Source organism: Camarhynchus parvulus, chromosome 3, assembly GCF_901933205.1.
Source record: "Camarhynchus parvulus chromosome 3, STF_HiC, whole genome shotgun sequence".
In the NCBI taxonomy this organism is placed as follows: domain Eukaryota; kingdom Metazoa; phylum Chordata; class Aves; order Passeriformes; family Thraupidae; genus Camarhynchus; species Camarhynchus parvulus.
This window is the reverse complement of record NC_044573.1, coordinates 36234900-36253108: the sequence shown is the minus strand read 5'-3', so window position 1 is coordinate 36253108 and position 18209 is coordinate 36234900. Positions and strand designations below refer to the sequence as shown.

The following is an 18209-nucleotide window of genomic DNA, read 5'->3' as shown; positions in this document are numbered from 1 at the left end:
CCTCTGTGGCATCACTGAGAACAAAGAAGCTGACTAAAAGCTGTTCCCCATTCCCATCTGCAGTTTTGTAGCCAAAGTCATCAGACAAACCTTGACAAAAGGATGATCGAGAAGCTGGCTGGCCGTCCACCTCATCTTTGGGTCACTCTCCAGGCAGTGGCAAAGGAAGTCTTTCCCTTCTGGGCTCACTTTGTCAGGAATAGGAGGTTTATGACCCATCCCAACTTTATACATGATCTGGAAGTTGTGCTCATATTCATGCCAAGGCCTCTGCAACAGGTGACAGCATTGCTAAGTGCAAGCTATAGTGAGTAACTTGCTACCCACTAGAGCATGTATTTCTGTGCTCCAGAAAATGAAAAACTATCCCAGTCTTTGCAGACATGGGTGTGACAGACTGCTGAGAGTGGAACCAGAATTTGCAGAAAAACTGCTGAGAACAATTTGCTTTTCACCAGCACATGAAACATCCCTACCTTGCCCGTGACCATCTCTATGACAACACAGCCCAGGCTCCAGATGTCTGCTGCACGTCCATGCCCTTCTCCTTTCGCTCTAGTGATAACTTCTGGAGCCATGTATGCTTTGGAACAACACATATGATACCATCAGTTCATACAGCAGAAGGAACAGTATACACCAAGTGACTGACTGGGTAAACCAAATGCTTTTTAAATACCCAATGAATTACTACTGAGGTTTTCTTGCTAAGTTTTGCCATTTGCTGGTTTCTTGTTCTTTGACATGTTTTCAGCAAAACTGTCTTTCAGTTTGAAAAGTGATATTGAAAATGCTGTTACAGTACATGCTTTCAGTGACTGCCATTTTCTGAAAATCTATTAAGCAGCTGTGTAGTGAAGAGTACAGTTTCAGTAAGGCTGTAGAGAAAATTACAACCCCAGAAAACACATGTTCCAGCATCTCTATAGTTACAGGCAAATGTGATTTTAACTCTTGTATCACTCACTTACTGTTTTGGCTTCTGGATGTAAAGCACAAAACTAGCTAAGGTAAAATCAAGTTTCCCTGAAACACATGGTTTTACTCCAGACTTCTGGCAGAGGTATCTTCCTTTATGGTAACTAGACAAGAACCTGCCTAGCACAAGCTTCCTCACCTGCAGTCCCCAAGGTACTGTTCACTTCTCCAGGCATTGTCTGGGTATTGTTCTTCAGCTTCACTGAGCAGCCAAAGTCTCCTAGTTTAATCAGTCCAGATGAGGTAAGAAAGATGTTGGCTCCTAAGAAACATAAGGAAACACAGACACATTTGTTTAAACCAGAGCTGAATTGAGAGCTTCTCAATATAGCCTTGGAAATTGCAATGAATAATAGCTGAATTCACATTTAGATCTTCACCTGTGAATTAAGTGTGGAATATGACAGCATTAAAGATGTTCTGGTGGGTTTGTGCTAACATGAAGTCTACTGGAAGTTGACAAGTGCTCAAAGAAAAAAAAAAAAAAAAAAAAAACAAAAAAAAAAAACCACCAAAAAAAGCAGTATGGCAGGCAAATTAAACAGCTTTCCATACAAGCTCGTTACAAGAAACGACTCCTTCAGGGGTTCCATTGCTTCTCCTTGTGAGCACTAAACTCAGAAGAAGCTACTTCCTGGCAGAGGCTATTGCTGTGTCCCTCCCACCAGTATCTCTTCAGTTCTTCTGAGTCAAGACAGATGATATCACACTTGTCAATAAAAATAGTGCGGCCAGCAGGACGAGGGAAGGGATCATCCCCCTGTGCTCAGCACTGGTGAGGCTGCACCTCAAGTTCTGTGTCCAGCTCTGTGTCCCTCACTACAAGAAGGACACTGAGGTGCTGGAGCACATCCAGAGAAGGGCAACAGAGCAGGTGAAGGGTGTGGAGCACAAATCCTGGGAGGAGAGGCGGAGGGAGCTGGGGGTGTTTAGCCTGGATTAGAGCAGGCTCAGGGGTGACCTTATCACTCCCTACGGCTGCCTGAAAGGAGATGTAGCCAGGTGGGGTCTGCCTCTTCTACCAGGTAACCAGGGACAGGATGAGAGGAAATGGCCTCAAGCTGCACCAGGGGAGGTTCAGGTTGGACATCAGGAGGAATTTCTTCACTGAAAGAGTGGTCAGGCATTGAAATAGGCTGCCCAGGGAGGTGGTGGAGTCACCATCCCTGGAAGTGTTCAAGATACAACTGGGCATGGTACTCAGTGCCAAGGTTTAGTTGTCTGACATAGTGGTGGTTTGTCCAAGGTTGGACTCAATTTTGGAGGTCTTTTCCAACCTTAATGACTCTATGGCCACAAACAACTTGTAAAACAGAGTTTAGAGCATCTTATTACTTATACTACCAAGTGCCTACTCATGTTGCACTTCACTTCCAGAGCAATTTTTGGAGGAGGACTACCATTAAAATGACTTGCTATACTGGCAGCTTACACTAGAACAAACTTCCCTAGCATAGTTAAAAATCTCCAAGGGGAATCTGCAAGTGGCTTCAAGTCAGTTGCTCAACAGAACAATACAAAATAAACCAAGTAGTTTTGACAACCCGTGCTTTTCTTTCATTCAAAATCCTGCCAAAATATTCGTTTTGACAACAACAGAAAACAGGTAGAGCAAAAGAACTCCTTATATCAGGCCACATTCTGGACTCTGCAAGTATCACAATGAAAGCACAAGTAGGTTGCAAGTATCACCTGAAACAGAGCTTCAGCTGTGGTCTTTCTTGAGGAAAGATGGATAGTATGCACAAAACAAAAAGCTCACCAACTCTAGGAGTAGGCAGACAGTGGGGATTTCACTACACATAGCCTCTTCCCATCTCATGCAAAAGTTTCATTCAAAAATGGCTCATCTCAATAGAAGCTTCCAAAGTTTCTCACTTTTGTTCCACCTTGAGCAGTACAGAAATTCTTGGCTGCTCCTCCTTTTGCGTTAGTCTTAGTTAATAGCCTTTTCCCATTCACTTGGTTGGGCATCCCCAAGATATTCATAAAGAATACGAAGAATCCTCAAAAAGCTCAAATCAAAAAAGGCAGTGCAGGTCAGTGATGCCAAAACCCTGCCCATTTCTCAAAGGACTCTGACAATAGTTGGTAACTATTTAGTCCAAGAGGTATTGCATAGAACTGCAATTCATGGGGGAGCAAAATCATTAAGAGAAGTAAATCCCAACCTTTAGTTACAAGTCCTGAAAGAATTAACGTTCAGGGAATACAATTTGTCTCCGCGTTTTGTGCAATGGTTTTCCACTTCTGGCATTCAGATGTTTGCACATCCTCCAGAATTCTTTCACTGTATTCTGCAGTTTGCCATCAGTGGGACCTATGTTCAGAGTCACCCTGCAATCACAGGTGTGTGTAATGGAGTTGGGTAGACCATCCCTCAGCTCCTTGAATGAAAGATGCAGAAAGACACAAAGCAGTACAAGAAGGCTGCTTGATGAGACACTAAGTATGGGCAATGCATTAGGAGAGTGACAGCTTCTTCCTTTGAACTGGCAACTGCTTTTCCAGTGTTTTCAAGCAGTTGCTTGTCAGATGGAAAGTAGGTGCACTTAGCCTAAAACAAGAGCTTAGGAAAAACAGTCCTCACTAGCAAACACTTTTCCAAGGATATTCTGGAAACCTTTGTTTCCATTCCTCAAGAACGCAACATGAGAATTTCACAGAAGTTTCCAACTACTACTGTGGATGGAGCCTGGCAGTGCTGAAGTGCAACAAACTCTCTTGTGACAGAATTTAGGCTACTGGAATAGTTTAGTTTTAATACAGTTCAAAACCTTCTTCCAAGGCCTTGCAAACTAGCCTTTATACCTTTTAATAAAAACTAATGACAATTTAGCCTACGTATTGCCATGAAAGCTCCTGTGAGGCCTTTTCCTGAAAGCCCTTGGAATTGTCAAATGGAATAAAGCACTGAACCAAAGTTTCAGCAAGAAGCCAGAGACAGCACTTGAAGACTCATGTTGCAGACATTTTCTGTCAGCTTCCACTGCTGTGGTATCACTGGAGCCTGCTTGTAAACTGCTTGTTCAAAAGCCAAGGCCAGGCTGTAGGAGGAGTCTTTAAAAGCAGTAAATGAAACCTGCACAGATGCAGCAGGACCCGTGTAAGAAGAGCAGACAAGAAGTCAGTACTTTGGAGGCACCCAATGCTTTTTTACCCTTGGCAGTTAACACTACTGGGAATGGAATGAAACTCCTGAACATCCACATGGTTAATAGGCAAAATAAAACCAAAGACCATGAGTGAAATGGCAGAAAGAGACCACCCCCATCTGTTCCTTCTTTCCCCTTACACATGCACTGCCTGAAGCACCACCACTGGATGCACTTGGCAGAGGCAGAAGGTTGCCCAGTTGTGCACAGCCCTCCTGGGCTGGTACAACACAGCTCCTCCTGGGCACACTGTGAAGAGACAGTGTCTTGCCACACTCCTCCTACAGCAGCCAAAACCTAAAGCATTTAAACTCAAGTTTCATGCCCTGTACCTCTCCAAATCAGCCCCATACTAAGAACAGTGAAAACTGCACTAGTATGATAGTCCAAAGGTTTTGTTGGAAATCCTGTAAGTCCATGGAGCAGTACAAAAGCCCCACTAAAGGCTGTGCTGTAATTCCAGAAAAAGAGGCAGATCAGACATTCCACAGCCAGTGCTTAACCAGTGCAGCAGCCAAATTCATTCAAGAAACAAGCAGGCCAAATGCTACCCTTGCATGAGAAAATCAGCTTCCACATACTCTTTTTCATCGTTTCTTAGAGAGCATGACACATGCTCACAGTGTCCTGTTGCAGTTTTCCAGCTCTTGCTGAATGACACACCTTCCTTTGTGCTCATCAGGAAGACAAGACAGCAGAAGTTTTGAGCTTCACAAGGTTTTGAGCTAACAACAAGGTTACAAGAAGACATTTATACAGTAGCAGTTTGATGAAGACTTTTGTATAGAGCATCTCTTTTGAGGTTTCTGATTTAGTAAAGTTGCAGATATAATCCTTTCATTTTCTGTACTCATCCAAGGAGTCTTCAAGAAAATGCCCTTCTCTCCTGAAGGGAATCTACCAGGCATGGCCTCATTAATTCCTCTCAATTCAGCACTTCTGAGATCACACCTTGAGTGCTGTGTCTTGTTTTTAGGCTCTCCAGAACAAGAGAGACAATGACACACTGGAGCAAACCCAGGGCAGTGGTGTCAAGATGTTCAGAGGGCTGGTGCACCCAATGTACCAGGAAAGGCTGGAAGATGGGTTGGCTCAGCTTGAAGAAGGGATGCTCAGGGGAGTGTGTGTGCAGGGGATTTACTCCTGTTTTCAGCTCTGTAACAGGAGGATAGCAAGACTGTGGAAACAGACTTTTCCCTCAAAGGCACAGTGTGAAATGGTCATGCAGTAATGGACACAACAGCAACTTCTGCAGATTGCAGGGAGCTATCAGGAAAAAGCTTTTCACAGTGAGGATAGGTCAGTCATGGAACAGGGCATCTCCATCCCTGGAGATACACATATACCTCACCTCAACAATGTCCTGAGCAATCTGATCTGACACTGCATCTTATACTGAGGCTGGCCCTGTTTAGGACAGAGGGCTCAGAGATGTCCAAGGGTTCCCTCCAGCATTAAACATTCCATCATCCTGCATCACTGACCAGAACAGCTTCCTTACAAAAAGTGAAATAATTCTAACCAAGGAACTGGGCTTAGCCACAGGAATTAAAATTCAATATCTAGAATAGAGATTAAAAGAGTATCACAAGAGACTATCTCCTGCTACAGACCAGCACCACCTGCTTTTCACAATGATGCAGACTAAGCAAAAGCAGTGCAGCCAAATGTAATAACCAGCCGACACAGCCCTCTGTCTACCCTCACCACCACAGGCTGAAAAATGTTTTTGGCAGCTCTATCTTGCTCTGTGTTTTACCCATATAGAGCTGGATGCCATAACAGCATCTGAAAGACAAAGGTGGCAGAAAGGGACACTACTAACCAAAAGTCTATTTTTGAGCACAAGGTACTTGCAGACAGCAAGTACAGGCATCTTGCAGGATACACATAAACAATCATGATAAGAATTGCTTATCTGCTGCTAAAAGAAATAGATTGACAGTGATGTTAAACAAACTGGCCATGAGAGATCTAGTGTGATCTGACAGTGAGATTTTCATAGGAAAGTAGTTTTAACTGAATGTCACTCTTCCCTATCAGAAAAATAAGAGTACCAGTCTACCCAAGAGATAAAATTAAAATTAGAGTGTTCTTTACTGCTGTTAGCCTGAAAACTTGGGGATGCAATGTCAGCATAAAGGAAGTCAATGAGCAAAAGACTTCCAATGCATCAAGTAACCTTTATAAAAATACCCTCTGTGGTCTGTCTTTATATTCTGCCACGGAGCTTCAGGAAGGTCTATACACAGATGTGCCTGCAGTGACCCTCTGTTACTCTCAAGAAACACTCCAACATTTGACATACGGAAACTGCTGCAACAGAAATGCTCTCAGGTAACACAACATTACAGCTCTGTTAAGCAGCTTTTCTCACTCCATGTGTTTCCCTGAAGAGCAGAAGACCTATTTGGAAATATATCCAGATATCAGCAATGACATTGAGCAGCACAAAAGAAATCCCTGCCAGCCAGCTTTGGATTTTGATCACCACGAGCTTCCAGGAGAGCATAATCCAGCTAAGCAGAACCTGGACAAGGAATGATCAAGAAAAGGGCAAGGAGGGAACTGTGAAAAGCACAAAGGGAAATCCACAACTGGAGAGAAACCTTTGGTGAGGAAGGAGAACCAGAAAAGGTAAGATTGCTGGGGAATGGGAGTGAGGGGAAGTGTTTTCTAGAAAAAAAAAAGCCAAAACTGACTCAAGAGTGGCCTACCTGGGTGGAAGGCCTCTGGATCGTAGATAGTTCTTTTCCCAAATGAGAAGCACGAGGCCAAAGGACCAAGAGCAACTGGGAACCTCCTACACTGCTGCGGTGATTCAAAACCCTGTGAGCAAGAGGGACATAGAAACCCAGCATCGTTGGGTTGCACTGCCTTGGCACAAAATGAGCATTCACAGGGCATATTGTGTGCATTGCTTCCCCTACCTTCACCTAAGTTTCCTGCCACCGGTGAGCCAAATATGCCAGACTAACAAAACCAAGATAACCAGACATGGAGGATGTTGTTGGAAGGCGCAGAAAAAGAAAAATGAACCTGAAATGAGGACTGACACTGGGTATCTTAAAAGCCAAGCCCAACCCCCCTTTGGTTCCTGCAGTTTCAGTCTGCTAATTACGTACGCAAATGCTGACAGCCAGGCACGAGAAGATAAATGTATGGAAAAAACCACTAGATAAAGGGATATCCTAAAATCAGTTAAATTCTTTTAACAACAGTTTTGTTACTAAGTTTAATCGGCCATTCATCTGAAATTCCAAAACTCTTTGGGAAAATGGAATCACAAGGAAAAGCTCTGATGCACACTCTAGCACTGTACACTGCCTGTCAGCTCCAGAAAACACCACTTCTTTGCACAGACAAGAAGGAACACAGCATTACATAACTCAGTACATTAGTGCTAAAAATGCAAGGACTAATAACTGAGTTTAGATAAATCCCCAATAATCTTAGCAACCTCTAAAAAAACTATATAAATCATGGGCAAAATTTATGAGTTTGAAATGACAATTGTGAATGTTTTTTACACGTAAAAGAAAAAGCATGAAACTATCCAATGGCTTGTAAACTGAAAACTTAATAGAAGGCTTTATATAAATAATGGCTGCATAGATAATGCACACTAAATATGCAAATACATGCCCCCATCCTTCCCCCTGCTCTCATCTACCACACTGAAACAACAACATTACCTTTTTGGTCAACATTACCTTTAATGTCTCGATGAACAATACCATGTTCATGCAGCACATTGATAGCAATGGTGATCTGCTTTGAGTACAGCCTAATGACATGCTCCTGAAGGCCCAGTTTTGATACCTCCTCCAGAGTGCCCTCATCACAGTACTCCATGAAGATGTACATTTCTTCCTGTTTTGGGAAACAAATCAGATTTCATTTGGTATAATTTTTTTATATTTTAAGCACTGAATTAAGATATAGTTTTCCCTACATCCTTCACTGTTCATGAAATAAATAATGAAAGTATCATGTAATATCTTAATGAAAGTATCACTTACCATGAAATATCTAATATTCTATTGCACAGCTATGGAAACTCTCTGCTACATGCCTACCTGCATCATTTGTACATAACTGATACTATCTGGTGGTATAAAGATGCTTTGGCATCAAGTAAATGACAGACCCTTTGGAAACCTTGCAGGTGTATTACACAGAAATTTATAGAGATTCTTTTCTTATTTAGAGAAGGGCAAAAAAAGGGCCCAAAATGACATTTTGGACTTGTTTTTTTATCCCTTCTCTCTGTCTCAGTTCCTGCAGTATCATGTGTTGACTGCTTGAAATGGGCAAGTTTTTTTTTCTTTGCTGTGGCTTGAACAAGCAGCCAACTCTAACTCACTTTGAAGAAAAAAATTAGGTTTCTGTTCACACTCTGTCCCCAAGCCCAGCTGATTTCAAACAGACTGAATTAATATAAAAAGATGGCAAAGACACCAAAGACATTTAAAATCTACTCCAAGAAACCAATGACCCAGTGGCACAGACACCCAAATTTGTGTCTCAAATAGAGAACTGCAGAAAGCAGCCTATGTCCCCTTCTAAACCAGCAATGGGTCACCAAAACAACTTTTTCCATATTGAGCAAACCAGTCAAATCCAAGCAGCACTTTCCAGCAAGACGTGAAGACTTGAGACTCACAAGTGGGAAGAGCATGTGGAAAGCAGATAGTAGGAAGAAGTTGGGTATCCCAGCACACAACACTGGAATCCAAGTCCGTAGAAAATACACTTCCTTAGTTCTGGTGCTCAAGCAAGAAAACTTCCTTTTTTCCTTTTGAAGAGATGCTAGCCAAATTCCAATACTTGACTGGAATCGAGATTTAAATGCCAGCAGAAGATTTTTCCAGGAATCAACACAATACAATACAAGTACAACCTTTGCTGCTAACAGGGACAGGTTTTAGCCTGTCTAGTCTCTATCTACATACAGGAGCTACCATACCACATATGATACAACACTTTTAGACCAGTTCAACAGAGTAGCAGCATAGAATAGTTCCAGCATTACTCACTCTATTCACTATACTCTATTTTAAGCCTCCTCTGTTTATGTACCAGATCCAAAAAGTTTCTCCTAACTATGTTTCAGAGACCTCAATATTCAGAGGAAAAAAGACACACTGCTATTCACAGAGATAACCAGACAAGATTAACTAGAATGTTCTCATGTAAAAAACTCCAATAATGCAAAGCTTCTTAAAATTTTCTCTCTGCCTTATAAAAAAAGCCCCAATAATTTATGTTTTCTTACCCTGTGGAGCTCCACACCAAAATAACGAACCAAATTAGGGTGTTTGATGCCTTCAAAAATCTTCAGTTCATCAGCTGTTTCTTTGATGGTTTTGTGATCATTAGGTTGAAATCTTATCTGCAAGAAAGATTTGTCATTGTTTTGATGCTATTTCAAATTAATAAGTAACAAAAAAAGCAAGCAACCTATCCTAAACTCAAACACAACAAAAAGCTTTTGTTGTTGTTAAATACCATATCACACAAAAGACCCAAATGACCCCTCTCCATCCCCAAACTGAAACAAATAAAGCACACTTAACTATTTCTGGAAAATTACCTACAACTATGATGACTTAGAAACTTTAGAAGAGCAAAATTACATTACTTAAATGTGTCAATACACTCGTGTGCACATATATATCTCTTCTGTGCTTGCCTTCTAGCTTAAGTGTGGTAGACAGACACAATACAAGAGAATCTGAAAGCAATGTCACAGAGAGCTATCATTCAACAAAGGTTTTTTTGCCAGGAACTTCATCACCAGAGTCTAAGTGATCTCTTTGAGAGGTTTATTCACTGAGAACGAGGCAGCTGCAAGGAAAAGGTGTGGCATGAAACAAATACAATCAAAGGTTTTGATGGAAGAAACAAGTTTTCATTACTTGTCCTACAATATGCTGTGATGGACTGTTCAGTGAGGAAAAAAACATTATCAGGTGTTCTGAAAAACTGATTTAAAGCTTCTAACCACACAAAGATAAGCAAGATGAATAGAAAGTTATGGAAGATGCTACTTTTACCACATTGTTAGAAAACAGAAGCTTCATTAACTGAGTGCAGGACAACTGCTAAAGAAATAAATGCACACAATTGCACTGAAGGCAATGCATTGCCCTCAGTTGCTAGGCTGTTATGATTGTTACATTCTGTGTAACAATTCCAGGGTACAGTTTGTACTCAAGCAGTGGTATAATTAAAGACATGAAGATTACAAAAAGGTGTCAAATGATATTCAAGTATTTTACATATTTCCTAATGCATAGTTGCAATACTATGTATTTGTAGTAAAGCTTGTTCACTATAATCTGAAGTCATTTTAATGACACTGTGGATGAGGTAACACAACCACAGTGTCATTGGTGCAAGGGCAGGGGAATGCAGTGCTCTTAACCAGTTTAAAAAAAAATCAATAAATGTAACTTTTCCCAAGTTATACTTAAAGAAATCCAGAAAAGCCTTTTATTTGGAAGTTGCAAACAGTTTTCATTCAAGTCTAGTGAAACAAACATCTCTCAAAGATCTATTTAAGAGCTTACTTCAGCTTCAGCTAAAGAGCACACACATGCTGATCTGTAAACAGCACCTGCACCTAGAAAGCAACTCTGAATTACAGAAACAGAGCGCAGCTGATGGCGGGGAAAAGTTATTTCATCAGGAGAAAAAAAAACAGCAACAAAATCTCAAATGTTGGTATTAGTCAGTGACTGAGTATGGTACAAGAAGTTAAGCACAAGCCCAGTCTTGCTTTTCTGGAGGTCACATACCTATTGTGTGTGTGTATGTGTGTAAGAACTGGCTCATAAAATGTAACTGCTGCAACATCCAATGGTTGTCACAGTAACTGCTGTGAACCCTTAATGTTTGCAGTTGTCTAAAGATGTACAAATGCATTAAAATGAAACAATAATTTAAAAGAAAAACAACCACAAGGTGTTGTAGGGGAAACAGATCTCTACGCCTACACAGCTTTACTTACTTCTATCCTGAAAACTAGATTTTCTGTACCCACCAAGTTAGTCAGCAGTTTTGTGACTCAACCTAGCTCACGCTATGGGAGAAGCTGAAAAACATCTGATGTCACACTTCCTATCTTTTGCTCTAAGGAATGGAGAAAAAAGTAATAAAAGGTGAGAGGAAACAGTGCAAAGTAAAATATGAGAGGAAACAGTGCAAAATATAAATTTGTGTACAGTCTTTACTAATCTTTCAACATTATTTAAAATCTCTTAATGGAAGTTCACATATATTAAGCATTAATTTACATTCACAAGCTCAGTAAAAAAAAAATCCATTTTATATACATTTAAATTAAAAGTTATAAACTGAAAAGTAACTTGAGGAAAAAGTGCTAACAGCAGCTGTGGCTACATGAAGAAACAATCTGTCTTTCCATCCTTTCCCTGTGAGCTAACAGCAGTGTGCAGAAGCCCTCAATGCCTCCTATGTCACCCACATTTGGATTAGGAAAAAAACAAGGGCAGCAGTGATTCTTGTATTCAGAGTACTCACTTCCTTCATAGCCATCAGCTCTCCAGTGTCAACACTGATACAAGTATAGACCTTCCCATACTGGCCCTCACCTGCAAAGTCAGGGTAAGGAAAATTCAGTACATTGCCTTCAACAAGCAACAGGTACATCAATGCAATGAGGAAACATCACGCTTTTCATCTTTCTTTTAATTTACAACTCCAAGTAGCTTTTAACTGTAACAATACCACACTCATAGCCCTGAATTCAAGCTGAATGAAAGTAAAAACATTATTGGCTGACCTGAAAGAAAACTTTTCAAGAAAAAATATCTTCCCCCAAAATCCCAAACCAGAGAGTAAAATATGATCACATGGGGGAAACAATAAGATTGGTGAGTTAAATCCCAGAGTTCCAACTAATTTCCATTCATATTTCTGGTTCTTCCAAATAGAGAACTTGAACATTTTATAGGTTTAAACACAAGCAACTAACACAAGATAGTCCTAAACAAGTCCTTCTCTCTGTTTCCTGTTACTTGACCAATGAAAACATCAGTGATCTTCTGCATTAAGAAAATCCTAGCCACAACAGCATTTTGTATTTTAACATGTTCATCTCAATTAAGCTGACAATACCTATGCAGAGACCAAAGATTTTTAAAAACAGTCTTTGATTTCCTTCAAAAATATGACATTTGGTATTTTAGCTAGATAAATGGAAGTATAAAGAACATACCAATTTTGTTTCCTCTCTGCCACTTGAAAGTCACTTTTCTCAAACCTACGTGCATGACATTATCATAAGATTTCGGTGTGTCACAAACTTGGCCAATGATGTTCTTTCTTCTCATCTCTCTGTATCTCCTTTCTTCAAACAACTGAACAGACTTTTGAACAGCTTCCATCGGGGCTTGCTTGGAAGCAGTGTCTAAAAAGAGTGATGAACAATTTCCTTGATTGAGAAATATTCACCGTTATATTTTGTTATCTTTTGATATCACATGAAATAGCCAGAGTTAAAAGAAAACTATTTTGTGAGTCTAATTAAGATGTAGGAAAAGAATAAGACATTTTAACAATCATATATGAAATTATCACTTATGAATCACATACAAAACTAAGGCAAAATGAGAACAATTGTACTTTCCTAATCATCTCGTACTTGATTCAAAGAAATCACATTTATGAAACACAACACACTTGTTTGTGTTGCATTTGACCTGTAACTAACCTCTGATAGCAGAAATATGTTAGGGTCATAAAAGCACTAAGGAAAGAAGGACAGGTAAGGTTTTATTCTTCAAACATATGAGAGGTTTCTTGAAAGAGCCATGGCATCTGTTATTTCAAAGATTTAGATGTATTAGAAACTCCAGCTCTCAAGTCTGATTATGAAACAGCATCCTAGTGAGTGAGACCAAAGAGATCTCAGGGCAGTGTTAAGTTCATCCCCTCCTAGTAAAGCACAAAAATTATACATCTGACACCAGTAGCCTAACCTGTTCCTGGCGGTCTCCAGAGGATGGAGATGATACTCCCAAACTATATATTCTACTCCCCTACCCACAGCTGATACTAATTCTGCTATACCAAATATGCCTTGCTGTAGTTTTCAATCAAAACCTTTGTCTTATTCACAGTGGACAGTAAAACCAGTTCCCACTACAGCAATCTTCTAGAAATGTTCAAGTTTTCCTTCATTCTTCTTTTCCAGTTTAAACAAACTGAAATTCATTCAGTATTTATGTTCTGCCTTGTAGATTTTAGAATAAGAACTTGTAATTCTTCCTGTGTTCTGTGTAAGACACATAAGGAGACCAGTTTCCAATGTGACAGAAACGTTTTTCTCATGTTTCCTGGGGTTCTACTCTCACATTTATGTTTGCCAAAATATATGCAAACAAGCATCACGTATCGATCTGTACAGTACAGGAGCATCTGAAGTGATCAACTTACTTTCAGTTACATGAAAATCAGTAGTAAGACACAGAGGAAGGGGCCCCACAGTAGCCTTAAATTTAGGAGACAGTGTGGGATCACACACTATTAGACACTCAGAATAAGAAAATCCCACACTGGGGAGAGATCTCTGGAAGTGAGGAAGTATCTCCTACTGTCATAATTGGGCATTGAATAGGGACAGCAAACTTCTGCAATTTCTATATAGTAATAAATGAACTCAATTTTGTAGAACACTAGTAGTACCTTTCAGAAACTGAAAAGAATTAACTTTTATAAAGTTTAATTACTCCTACCTCAAAAAGTACACCTTGTGACTCTGTTAGCAATATCCTATACCTGCAATCAGGGTTTTTCTTTTCTTCTCCTTCCTGTGTATCAAGCTGTGAAAACCTCTTCACAATTCACAATAAAATCCAACCTTTCAGTACAGCACTGGTCTAACAGACATTGCATTACAGTGATTCCTAAACACCTACCTCTGGTCTGGTTGATCAACGTTCTGAGCTCCCAACTCCGCCGGGATGAACCACTGGAATCTCCTTTTGGATACAATGGCTCTAGAGAAATAACAGTGTGAGCACAAAAGTAGCTTTACTTCATATTAAAGACTATGCCACTATTTTCAGCAGAAGCTGAAAATTAGTCCTACATAAAAGACTAATAACCCTACATGTATAGCAATGTATTCTCTTGAAATCAAAATTGACTTCAGAAAACAAATTATAAAACAGAATTTCATTTGTATAGAAACAGAGATCTCCTTCCACAACTTAGGGAAGCACTTCAAGCCAGGGCACTCAGAATCAAATATGCAACATATCTGTAGGAAAACAATTTTCTAAGGTTCCTTAGAATAAAACTTGTATTCATTCCAACCTAAGCCACCTTCCTTTTCATATATATACACCAAAATAAAATGGAATAAGCGTGAGGCAGACAGTATTTTCAACATTTACTTAAAAACTAACAAAGATGAGAAAAAAATCTCCCGCACCTTTTAATATAAATTTTTAAGGCATTTCTCTCTATGAAATCCAGTGTGGATGACCACAATATCAACTCTATTTTGCTTCAGATTTTGTACTTCCTTTTAATTTGCACAATCAATCTTTCAATGTACTTGTTGCAATAAATACCACATATTCAGGGGCTGGGGAAACCTGATAGAGAAGCCCTGACTGGGCTCTGTGATCAAGTCACACATCGTGGATTCAAACAACAGCAAGTATTTGTAATACAAATACTGCAGGGATAAAGAACTGGACAGAAAACACTTCACTGTCCTGATGGATCCAGTTCAAACCTCATTAACAGTGTTTTGAAATTTACTATCAAATGGGGCATATAATTCAGAAATAATATTACTAATTTCATTTTGAACACTGGAACTTAGTAAAGCACCAGGAAATCCCTTCAAATACAATTCAGAAACAATATGAATGGCAAGAGAATAATGAATATATCTGAGAACAAAAGGACTTCCTCTGACCACATAAGCCCACAAGTTAAAAATCTAAGATTTCAGAATGCAATGAGGTGGAAAAAAATTTTGGAAATGGTAAGAGCTGGGAACAGAGAGAAATATGTTAATGACATAAAGCATCTGCACATCCAGGTCACAATTTGTTACTGTGACGATCACCTTCTCGCTCTTCAGTAGGACTGGAGTGACGACTAAGGGATCTGAACTGCAACTCAGCTGCTATTGAAGCAAGTCGATCATTCTCAGGGACACTGGAACCCCTGTTAAAAAGAGCCATCATACCAATTAACATGTCATTAGTGTTTATTTAATGCAATGCTAATTTAACTGCAGTTTTTAAGAGATGGAACCTCTGAAGCCTAGGATATGAACCATGAAAGTAACATGAAAGAAAAACTGATGCCAAAAGGTAAACAGAAAACTCTCTCCATGCTTTTTGCCTCAAATGAAGACTTTTTAGATTATTTTAGTTATGCTTCTCTGTGAAAAAGCCCTAAGCTTCCAAAGCATAAACTACTTCAAACTGTTTCTTGCCTGTAGCAACAGAATCCATTTTCACCACTTGTAACCTACTACTAAGAACAGCTGCTGCAGGATGCAGCTTGTGCCAGCGTTGGATATACAATCAGAAGCGATTCAGCTGGGTGATAATGTGAGCCACATCATCAGATGAAATGTAGTAACTGATTCATATGTGCCTCGTGCACTGCAAGTACAGTCATAGTCCACAGTCATTAAGTCAGAACCAGAAAAAGAAACATAAGCTGGTTGACAGGAAGGACACTGTTAAATGACAGAAGCCTGATCACTTAGAGGTCCCAGTTCTTCTGGCCAACACAGAGTGGAATCAGATGCCTCAGAGTTAAGAGCCAGATGAATAAGAAGGCTGAACAGAAAGGAAAACAGTATTAAGAGAAACAAGACTTAAATCTTAGGTTTTCAGCCACCTTCCTCCAGTCTCAGACAACAATTAGTCCACTCATTTTAGAGCCATAAATTCTTTGTGGAAGTCTTTCTGTTCTTTTGGAAAAGGTTCCCCTTCAATTTTTAAAGTTTGACGGGGAAGAATTGTGACTGATGTCTCCTTAAACATAGTATGTTACTGAAAGTGGGCAACATTGTTAAATCCTTCACTGAAAGCTAACAACTACAAAAAAATGAAAGATACTTTGCATGACAAGGTCCATACACACCTAGAGAGGACTACCTGTCCTATAGTTACTACCAAATTGTATCTGAGTATTACCCAAAAATAATTAAAAAAAAAAAAAAATAACAGAAAAACACCACTACAACCTTGTGAACAGAAGTCAAAACCACAGACAACCTATTCCCATGCAAATGTTCTCCATACAATGTTTGTTTGCTTTGCACTTCCTTCTTCTGCCCAACCAGATGTTGTAAGTTTGAGCAGGAACTGAAACTAAACTAGTGAAAATCCTCATTATTCTTCAGGAAGCTGAGGTTTTAATGAGCAAGAAGGCTAAGGTGGTTCTCAGCATATACACAGCACTGATTCCTGATGCATGAAATGCTTAAAAACAAGCAAAGCTACATCACCTCTAAAATGAAGCAGCAGCTGAACAGGCCTAAGCATCACAGCTTCAAATGCAGGTGCCTAAACCCCATTTCAGGCCCATCTTAGGCACCCACACCTTTTATTGATCCAGAAAGTCTGTATGCATATTATTAGGCAAAAATTATAGTAAAAGAGAAGAATGCTAGATAATTTTTGGCTCCAGCCCTGGATAAATAACAAAATGACAAATAATAACCACAGTTAGCTCAAAAATTTACCATCTATAAAGATTATAAACATAAACCTAGCATAAATGTACAAATACCAGAAAGCTCAATGTAAACAACCAGGTATTAGTGCTTTGGATTTTAATTTCTAGTTATACTATAGTGTTTGTTCTTTTCTTTTGATTGTTGTCATTAAAAAAAAAACAAAACTTCACTAGAACTATGGTGGCATTTGTGCACTATGCACTGCCTAGTACAATTGATTTACCAAGTTCCTACATTCAACTTTTCATAGATATTCAATGCTTATAATCATGTCTTAAATGTCTAAAGAGTTTCTGGAAAGCATCCAAAGCTTCTGTCTTTGTGCTATTTCAGCACTGGACTCCACATTTTGCCAAACCACAAAACATTTTGTTGATCCAAAAGATTCCATTTCTCTTTTGGAGCACAAATAAACAAAATTCATAATTAAGACCACAATGCATCAAAGTTTGCAACTTTCTTTTAACTATACTAAAACAAAAAAAAATTGTAGAAATATATTACATTGTAGTATTTTGCCTTCCTAAATAAGCAGAACCCCTAAAAAAAAACAGCAGCCTTCACAACTCTGTCTCTGCTTTCATAAATTTTTTCTTCAAATGATTCCTAGCTCATACAGCGTATTAAACACTACTTAAAAATCTAGACAGTGCATTAAAAAACACCAAGATCGTGCAATACTTTATGAACAACCATCAGAAAAATGGTTTCAGAAAAAAACCTGAGAACTCTAAGAAAAATACAAGTCCTTTGAAAAACACTAATTATCTACCCCACTGTCAGCTTATGAAGCTGCCAGAACCTTAGTGAAAATTTTCTAGCACGTTACTTACTTGAAAGGGCTATTCCAATGCTGCAGACTACTGCCTACTCTGTCTTTTTCATGATGGGGCTTAAGACAGAAGCATAAAGGATAAATAATGTCTATGTTTGAATGACAAAAATTTCAAGATGTATTTTCAACTAAAAAAAAGGCCTAGATTCATAAGCTATACATCTGGAGGCTACTGTAAAAGGTGCAAGTCACATCTTGCAATAAAAAAGAAAAAACTTGCATTTTGAATGAAATTAAAAGATTGCATATAAAAAGTGGCAATTTACTTCCCTCTTAACAGCTTAATGCATGCTTGTGCCATGCATCTGATAACAAATCAAACTATGATGGTCTGCTGGCTCACAACCAAAAATTACTTATTACAAAACAATTCATAATCAAGCTATGTCCAAGTTTCCTTTGGTCACCATCAATCTGCTGTTCCTTCATCACTTCTTTTTTTCTCTACCAGCTTTGTGATGTAGTCAGATGTGTGTATCCATTCATACAAATTTCT

General features: G+C 39.2%; 1 protein-coding gene across 1 annotated transcript in view; it reads right to left on the bottom strand.

The window, feature by feature from the left end:
- MAP3K4 (mitogen-activated protein kinase kinase kinase 4) overlaps positions 1 to 18209 on the bottom strand; it is a 64257-nt gene that overhangs the window by 2341 nt on the left and 43707 nt on the right. Inside the window, 9 exon segments of the mRNA XM_030946044.1 lie at positions 91 to 270; positions 477 to 583; positions 1118 to 1240; positions 7847 to 8006; positions 9412 to 9528; positions 11682 to 11752; positions 12379 to 12570; positions 14081 to 14161; positions 15247 to 15347. Coding sequence (XP_030801904.1) covers positions 91 to 270; positions 477 to 583; positions 1118 to 1240; positions 7847 to 8006; positions 9412 to 9528; positions 11682 to 11752; positions 12379 to 12570; positions 14081 to 14161; positions 15247 to 15347 — 1132 coding nt within the window.